Raw genomic sequence first — 9,476 nt, forward strand, 5'->3', positions numbered from 1 at the left:
CTCTGGGATACTGATCTGACCTCACTATTGTTGTTCATGGGCAGGAAGTCTCCATTTCTACCGATACGGGGTGAGAGCCTGGTCTTGGTGCAAATATAGAATAACTCCCTCCAGAAATGAAGTTGTTCCAGATTTAACTCAGGACAAATGACTGAAATTTGGCCCAAGAAATTTAAGATGAATGACCTGAGGGAGGAATCTTTGTAACATGATTTCAAAGGGGCATTTTAATGTGAGATTTTGCTCCTTAAATAAATTCTGGTTGTTTAGTTTGGAAATCCCAGAAAAGTACCCTTGAGCCAGCTCTGGATCATATCAATGTCTTATGACATCTTGCTTATTTGTAAGAGAGCTTTTTGCCCATTCTATAGACTGCAATGCAAAATTTCACCTTGCTGCTGGGATCCTCTCTTAGCTTGAGCCATGTCAAAAAGTGGTGCGACTAAAGGCTGAGAACCAAGAAACCTGAGTTCTATTTCCAGTTTTATCACCAGCCCTCATTGGCTTTTACTAATCCCTTGCCTCTCTGTGACTTCCCTGTCTTACAAACACAGAAACTGAGGTGCACACAGTATTGGTCTCCTTTGTTAAAGCACCCTGGAATCTAGGTACAAAAAGGCTGACTCGTATCAAGAAAGAACGTCTCTCACTCTCTTTCCCCCATTTTCCTCCTCTGTGCAGTACTCACTCACTGACAATGTGTGTAGGAAAGTGCACTCGAATCCTGGGCCCATGCCTGCTTGTCTTGGGAACGCTCTCCATTGCTGTCAACTTCTTCCTCCTTTTCCCCAACTGGTCATGGAAGTACCTACAGGAGGGCCACATCACCAAGCAGGCCATGCAAGCACCAGGCATCTGGGGAGGAGGCATGATTGTAAGTAATGTGACCTGTCTGCCTTACCTCAGCAGTTTTGTGTGCCGTCTCGGAGGTAGCGCTTCCAAAGCGAGCTGTAGGAGCAGTAGTCAGAGTCCACGTAACTTCTATGAAACACCCCTGCATGTCTACACTTCCCACTTTCTCCTAAGCATTTTGCATGTTAATGTCTGAAACCAATGCACAGCTCCACAACACCCAGTGAATCAGTAAAAAGACTCCCATTACCTTTAATTGGTTTGAATAGCCCTAAAAAGAAGAAAATCATTTTACAAGCATCTTGGAATATTAACATACTAAAAGAATAATTGGCTATTTCCCAATACAGTGTCCTTACATAGTGTTATGAGCATTAGTGAGCAGCACTGCCCTGTCTGCATTTTTCCCCTTCTCATGGCTCTGGCATTTTGTCTGTTGCTAATCTCCATTTCTCTGAGGATGCTTCATGAAGTTGCCTTCCTTTAAGGTCAAACAGATCTAAACAGATTAACAGCCACCCATCAGGCCAATGAGTAAAACCGCTGCTCTTCACACTGAAGTTGCCCAAAATAGCAAAACTTTCCTCCAAAAATGATTGCATGATCAAGTGTTCATGGATGTCTGGCATGGAGCCAGCTGAAATAATAATCAAATAACAAATCTGCCAAATGTTGTGGTTGTTCCCTAGGTGATTATACTGAGACCAACTTGTTCTCATGTCAACATAACTGGCAGAGTCTCCCCATGAGACTGACGTTTGTAATAATTCCTAGATTGATTCAAATAGTAATTACATGATATTACTTGTTAAAAGTTTTCATCTGTTTCCCAATTTTATCTCTTTATGAATTATCATCTTCCATTTTGGATACACATGGTTGTGTTGCTTATGCCTTACTTTTTTGCAAGCTGCTCTGCCTGGCACTAATTTGGGGGTTTTTAAGCATCAAAACAGTTATTGAAAAAGCAGATCAAGGCAAACAGAAGCTGCCATGTGGAGTCTACAGGCTGATGTTAGATAAAGTTTGTTGTCTGTACTGCTTTTATCTTCAGGGTTGTTCACAGATTCCTCATTTCTCAAGGAGTTCCCCACTATCAGAACCTCCATGACTGACTTCAGTGGGGCTCTGCGCAGCTACAGGCATCTATCCCTGGTTAGCTCTTGGCAGAGCTGTTGCATTTAAGTCTATACTACTGGAAGTTAATGTATTCCATGCTGAATAGGGGGTGACAACTCTTTTCGTACAAGGTCAGAGTGAGGGGTAGGAAAGAACATGTCAGCTCTTGATACCAGCAGCCTGCCCTGTTCCATTCATCCTGAATCTGTGCTCCCCTTCTTCAGGTTCTTTTGGCTGCAACTCACATCACAGCTGTTGGATGGCGATGCGGCTGTTTCTCTGACTGCGGAACTTGGAGGAATGTAAGGCACAGATTCATGCCATTTGTGGGAAATGTACTGGTTTTGGCAGCAGAGCGAGGTTCCAAGCCCACAGTTGCTGAGACAGCAGGATTCCCCAGACCAGTCATGTCTAATGCCGCTGGTGTTGGATAGCACCAACAGTGCTTGACAGACTTTGCATGCAAGTGGGAAGGAAATTATCTTTGCTTGTGTTTCCCGTAGTGGCAAAGAGGGGAAGGACAGTACAGTGCTTCTGAGGCCCATGTCCAGTTAATTCCCTCATCCTCTACTGACTTGCTATGAGTCCTTGGACAGCTCATTGACAGCATGTCTGGCAGTCCCTGCAACAGCAGCATAGGCCAGCTGTCAGCAACGTTTTCTAGTGGCGAGCCAGCATGATCCAGGTGGGCTGGCGCTAAGACCTGGTTGCTTCTCCCTACCACCCAGCTACAACACAGGCAAAGTCCCCCAGCTCTGCAGGTGAGATCCAGTGGTTCCACAAGCTGGATCTGGCCCATGGGCCATAGGCTGCCAACCTCTTGCTGCAGTGCAGTTCTTTTCCCAACCAGGGATTTTGAGGATCAACCACACAACATTAAACATGGTTGCCCTCAGTTATTACAGTATTGGGGCCTAGTTAAGAACCCTGGGTCATTAGCATGTGTCCTCTTAGCTGCATGGCTTCTGCTCCTCTTGTTCACAAGAGGATGAGAGATTTACACACACAGCATTTGGATGTAGTAGAGGTCATGTACCATCATCACCCAGTATTCACATTCTCCCTCTCACATAGTGCTAACAACCAGACACTACTGGTTTGGATGAGGATAATGGTAAGATGCCTCTTCAGCTCACCCCTCATAATGTAGGTCACCATTCACCTAGCATCTGGCATTAAGACTGTCTTGGGCCCTGGCACAGATGTGAGCCCTTCTCTCCTCCCATTTACCCACTAGGTTTAGTCAAGAGAGACCTCCCTAATAATCTTGCCCCATAAAGCCAGTCTTTCCAAAGTGCCCACTGCATCTGGGTGCCTACCAAGCTACATAAGAGGCACTGAGTACAGCCCAGCACTTCTGTACATTGCATCCTGCTTTCTACTGGCTGGGCACTCACAAACCATAGCTGCTTCGGAGATAAATGGCTGCTGAATGTCACTGAGTCGAAGTGGATGAGAGGTTACAAAACAGGTGCAAAGTGAGAAGACCAGATGTAGTTTTCTTCTGCATTTATCCACCCTGGTAACAGAGGGTTAAATGAATGAGAGTACATGGCCTGATCCTCCGCAGCTTGTGCCCCTTATTTGTGCACACCAAATGCTGCCACTGGGCATTGATACTGCACACCCAGTGGACTCCAGGGGCAGGACCATGAGGGGCTGAGGCTTGTGCTGTGGTTATAAAGAAGCCTGGCTGGGAGCTGAAATGAAGCGATGCCTTTAATTCAAGTTCTATAGCAGTTGCAAGAGCGCTTAGTTTCTGCCACTAGTTTAAAGTGCAGTCCCTGAGGCTAACCTTTAAGGCCTCATATTTCTTCTCATAGCCCCAGGCTGAGCAGATGGCAGTCCTGGCCCCAAGCAAGGCCCTTGGAACTTGGTGAGGCAACAAAATATCCCACGTGGAATTACACATTCATGCCTGTGTCTTGTACCCCCAGCTGTTCCTTTCCATCATCTTATCGGGACTGGCATTGCTGGGATCTGCTGCCTGCTTTATCATGGCTGGACTAGGCTTGACAAATGGACCCCTCTGTCTGTTCAATGATTCAACCCACAACCAGGTTGGAATTCAGCACTGGAATTATCCTTTCTCGGACACAAGCAGCCAAGACTTCATCTCCAGGTGAGAAGTGACCTTGTGGAGCATGTTATGCCAAACTAAAGGCCAAATGTCCACCCAAGCCTAGTGAACGATTGGGCCAGGGTAGTTAAAGCCTGCCTGATTCTGTAGCCTATGGCATGCAAGGGGGCAATAGGGCCAGCATGTCTGGCTGCCTTTCATGCCCCAGCAAGAATGGCCCAGTGCCAATTAACAGCTGGATCCACTGATGGCAACCTTTGATACATGTCTCATATCTCACCCCTCTGGAGCCATAGTGAAACCCCTCACTGGCTTTGTACCAAGACCCACACAGCATGTTCAATAGCAGGGCTGGAAAGGGGCTCATGTCTTCACCTTGTTTAGACAAGCTCAGGAAGGACTCTCGTGTTTCATCATTTAAAAAAAAAATTGTCAGTATTCTTTTCCTGCTTTACACAACATAAGGACAGGTATGAAAGGTTGCCTTTTCCCCAAAAAAGGCTTCTTTTTTTCTTACCTGTTTGCTCCCTTTAGATATGTAGGTCTTACTCAGCTGGAAAAACCCCATAGTATTAGCAGAGTAGGAAGGAATTTTTCAGTATTTTTACTACTGTTTTATAGCTATTAATTTAAATGGCTGGTGAAAGTTTTGAAGAACGCAAGTGTTTGTTAAAGCACAGTCCCCTTCCATCAGTTGAAGTGTGAGGGCTCACAATAGACATCTCAGACCCCAAGAAAGGCTTTCAGAAAGCTAGGGAATATCAGACCAGGTTCTTGATACTGCTAAGGTTTAAAAAAAAAAAAAAGAAAGCCTACCCTGTCCAGCACTATGAAACTAAAGAGGACATTTTCATGCTATTCAAAATCACCTGCAAATCATCCCTTCAGAAGTCTGTTTGCTACTGTCTCATGCCCAGACACTGTCTTTAAGGGCTGACAACTATCTGTTTAACCAATCGCTCTGGACCTCAGTCTGCATTGAGCCCCCTGGTATCGTACCGTGGAACATCAGCTTATTCTCCCTTCTGATGATCATCAGTACAGTTGAGATGGTCCTGGCTTCCCTTCAGATTATCAATGGTTTCTTTGGGTGTCTCTGTGGATTTTGTGAAGGGAAATAGGTAAGTTCAGCTCCTAATAATTTCCTACTGATGCTTTTTCTCCTCTCTCCCTCTCCCACCCTCCCACGAATGGTGCCGCAAAGGACTTAAGAAGAAATGTTCAGACAATACAACTTGACTTCAGTACGTTTTCCTACTGCTGGGATAGATTTTGTTGCTGTTTGCACAGAGCAGCAGTAGATTTCAGAGCAAACTTAATGTTTACAGGACAGAAAGGCAGAGGCGTGCGAGGGCAGTGATAAGTTTCCAGGAGTGCGCGTGTGTGGAAGGCAGAAGGAGTAATCAGAGGTGTAACAGGACAACAGTATAGCTGATGCAGTGGTTACACATAAAGGTAGTGAGAACTTCCAGCTGCCACCATGTCAGTTGTGCAGTTGTGCAGCTGTTATTTCCCTGCCCCACCCCCCAAAATCAGGGCCCAGTTGCCTCCATTGCCCTGCCTTAGTTACGCTACTGGGGGTAATTACCCCAGGCTGCTGTTTGCTTGGGGGCCACTGAAAGCCATGTAGTAAGCCACACTGCCCATAGACCCCACACACTGGGGGAGATTTCATAGACATTAGGGCTGGAAGGGACCTTGGAAGATCTTCGAGTTCAGCTCCCTGCCCCAGGAGCAGGAAGTCAGCAGGGATCATAGGATCTCAGCAAGATAAACATCTAATTGTCTCTTGAAGGCGTTGAAAATAGATGCTTGAACCACCTCCGGCGGCAGTCTATTCCAGACCTTGTGGGCTCGGACAGTAAAGAAATTTTTCTTTATGTCCAGCCTGAATCAGTCATGGAGGAGTTTGTGACTATTTCACCTTGTCATCCCTTGGGGCGCTCTAGTGAACAGATGTTCCCCCAGATCCTGGTGAGCACCCCTGTTGAGATGTCTCTAGATTTTCCCCTGCACCTATGAAACCATCCTCCATCCCATGCTCTAGGATACCAACTGCTGCTCTGACTTTTGGGCCCAGAGGGACAGCCCCGTGCAATCCTGTGCAGCACCAAGGCAGAGGAGGTCTGGGGTGCCCTTCCACGGCTGTCATTGCTTCCCATCCTCACTGTGCCTGCTTGCAATGCTGGGAACCCATCCTTAGGAAAAGAAAACTTTCTGGGAGTCTTTTAAACCTAGTTTAGAGCTGTGTCTGTGCAACCAAGCAGTTCCTGTGCCCTGGGTAGTGGCAGCAGGCAAATGGTGGCAGCTGCAGCAGCAGTTGCCATTCTTGCACCCCCTCTAGGGCTAGTGCCTTGGTCACCCAACAATAGATGCACACACTTCGAATGCACCCTGATGCTGTGAATGGGCAGCCTTCTCAAGTGGAAGCAGCATAGCCATGTCCATATGGTGCCCCTATCTCCCATCAGTCTTAATGAGCTCACCCCCACACTCAGAAGCTCACCACCATGGGCATACCGCTGACTGTTTCGAAGGCAGCCCACTGGTTGCAGCTTGGGATGCTGGAGGGCACCACTCCCAGGTGTGCTGAATTCATCACGTAGAGGTGCTGTCCATTTCAGCTAGTGGCAAATGTCTTTGTAGATGAGTAGACATGTAGTGATAGGCCTGGTCATTAGAGTGGAGCTGGAGCCAAGTGAGTTTTAACCATTGTCCTGAGTAGGGTTTAAAAGTGTAAGGAACTTATGGCACAGGCTTAACGGTATCAAACTCAAATGAGGGGAGGGGAATTTAGGCTATAACACAGTCTACTTGAGGTACTAAACAGTGTATTTGTGGGTGCGGTTTCCATTCAAACTAAGCCAGCTTTTTTTTAAACCCCCCCCCACCTTTTTCGCAAACTAAGCCAGGCCTTAGCAGGCATGAGTCAAGAACTGAGGGAGCACTTTGCTGTCACAGTAAGAGTCCCAGTGTTGCTTTCATCCCAGCACAGTATGAACCAGAGCATTCATGTGTACAGCTGTATTTTTGACTGCTGCACCCTCTAAAACTGCTCTGGGCTTAGGCATGAATCATTAGAGAAGGAATTTCTGTGCTTTCTTCCTCTTGGACATAAATCTCACAGGGGGGTAGAATGTTCTTTTATCAAAGCAGATTTAATGTCTTGATTTTTCTTGCAGGTTCAGTGCACTCCAGACTTGTGTGTTGACTGGAATGGACTGTGAAGAGTAGAGGAACAGTTTTCCTGAACCTCGAGTTGTCCACACCTGTAAGACATTTACGCTTATCATGGTCTCCTGGAGAGACCCATTAGGTGACCACTCCTGGTTAATCTCTTGGATGGGAGTTTTTAATGCTCTCAGAATTGCTACTACCAAGTCAACTCCCTGCACTGGCTGCAGCTGGAGTGCTGGCTTGGTGCTTTGTGTTATACAGACTGCAGTAGTTTCTGTAGGAACACAGTGTACTGAATCACTGGGACCATTGTAAGGATTTCATCTGGCTCCTACAGGCAGAGACCAATTGCGGGGGGGAAATCCACTAAGCCTGTTTCACTAGTTTGGAAAGGGGGTGACATGTCTTGTTGCTGGCAGAGGGGGAATGCACAGGCCCTTCCTCCAGGGGAGATAAAGGTGCAAGCCTAGAAAGATGCCAAGCACAAAATGCTACATGGGCCAGGGGTCCCACTGGAGAACAAATGAAACTGGAGTCAACTGACTTGGATTTTAACACCCTACCAGGATGTTTTATTCTGCCTGGGGGAAAATCCCATAGAGGCTGGCAGTCAACTGACCTTGGAAATGAGCCTGTCAGAGGACTAGTGATTAACAGAGAGGGGGAGAAACTCTGGGTGGAACATGTGAACCATAAGCTGACACTTGTGCTAGGGGCGGTGGCTCTTGCTCATCACAAGGAAGGGCACAAGCCCTATGTTTTTCTTTTTGCGCAACTGAGGTGATGTCTGACTAGATAGTGAACTAATATTTATAGTGGCTTTAATCCAAGAGAATCTTTTATTTTTTCACTGCCTCTTACTTATTTTCTCAGAAAAACCTGTTTTCTCTAATAAATCTACATGTAGGATGACTGGGCTAGATCCTTCCTGACACCTCCCTTGAGTGTGGTCCTTGTTCAGCCTCTCTGAGGAAAGACACCCCCATTTTTGGCCTCCAGAGAGTACGAGGAGAGATTTGTTTATCTGAGCTGTGGCTGAAGGATGTTTAAAGAAGGACTATGGACTCTTATCCCATCACCTGGATTAGCTTTTGTGACCCCTTTGTTCCTGTGAATTCTTTGTTTGTGTGCCTCTCCCAGCACTGCCCCTTCCCGCTTCCTCTCCCTCCTCTTTTCTCACTTTCTGGATTCATATCACTCAGTCTACTTTATACACTGCTCTAAGCCTCTGATGAAGTGAACTCCAGTTCACAAAAGCTTGCGTTCTATATAGATTTTGTGGGTGAATGGATAGGCGGTGTGGACTGTGTAACAGGTTTTTAGTGTGCTTTGATCTGCCAAGTGAACCACAGGGGCCACTTGGCAGAGTGTTGGAGGTGGATTTATATTTATTTGTGTGTGTGTGTGTGTGTGTGTGTGTGTGTGTGTATAGAGAGAGAGAGAAATTAATATTTTTGCAAAAAACAAAATATATAGATTTTGCTGAGCTAGTCTATATAAGGTGCATATCTTTCCTGCCTTCTGCCTGACTTCACTAACTACCTCTCAAGGATACGCTCCCCACAGGGAGCTGGGATGGAAAGGGCACCAGTCAGCACAGGCTTTGCAAGAACATCATAGTATCATAGTGCTTAGGGTCAAAGGGACCACTTGCTTATCAGTTCAACCTACACAGCTTAGGCTAACCAAGAAAGACTGAACTGATTTAGCCTCAGGCTTTTTGACTGTCTGAACTTAGCCTTAGTACTTGAAATGAACATTGCCAGCCAGTGGAATTAACACCAGCTATGACAGACCCCAAGTCACTGATCCTCAAAGACCAAACACTGACAGCTGTTTGGAGCAGTGGGTTTCTGGGGAGTTACATAAATCCCTGGTACTGAGACTGAAGTAGCCTGCCCCTGTGGTCACCAAATGCTTCCTCTATCAGGAGCAGGAGTCCTCCAGCCCTATGTGGGGTAAACCTCTCCTGCTCTAGTGAGGAAGGTACCAGAGCTCCTTCCAGTCTGTGTTACTTATAATGACCAGGATTGTTTGGTGGGTATGCACTTCTCTTTGTGAGGCTCTGCTTGCGTGTCTCTCTCTCAACCTAACAGACATTTGAAAATGGACCCTTTTGCAGGGAAGGTTTGGCCATTTGACTTTGACTTTGTTTTCTAGTCAAATGCAGTATTGGACTATGAGCAGCAGGTGACAGCAGTGGGTCAAAGATGCTTCCCTAAATGTATGTAGAAGTAAATTGAATGGG

At 46.4% G+C, this 9,476-nt stretch overlaps 1 protein-coding gene across 1 annotated transcript in view; it reads left to right on the top strand.

The window, feature by feature from the left end:
• Window positions 1-8,343, top strand: part of TM4SF19 (transmembrane 4 L six family member 19) — a 10,433-nt gene extending 2,090 nt beyond the window's left edge. The window contains exons 2-6 of the mRNA XM_019512590.1: window positions 682-874; window positions 2,196-2,273; window positions 3,909-4,093; window positions 4,983-5,172; window positions 7,234-8,343. Of these exons, the coding sequence (XP_019368135.1) occupies window positions 698-874; window positions 2,196-2,273; window positions 3,909-4,093; window positions 4,983-5,172 (630 nt within the window). The 5' untranslated portion in view covers window positions 682-697 and the 3' untranslated portion in view covers window positions 7,234-8,343. The remainder of the gene's footprint in view (window positions 1-681; window positions 875-2,195; window positions 2,274-3,908; window positions 4,094-4,982; window positions 5,173-7,233) is intronic.
• Window positions 8,344-9,476: the final 1,133 nt, after the last annotated feature.

This window comes from Gavialis gangeticus, unplaced genomic scaffold, assembly GCF_001723915.1.
Source record: "Gavialis gangeticus isolate Ggan-Ray unplaced genomic scaffold, GavGan_comp1, whole genome shotgun sequence".
Classification (NCBI taxonomy): domain Eukaryota; kingdom Metazoa; phylum Chordata; order Crocodylia; family Gavialidae; genus Gavialis; species Gavialis gangeticus.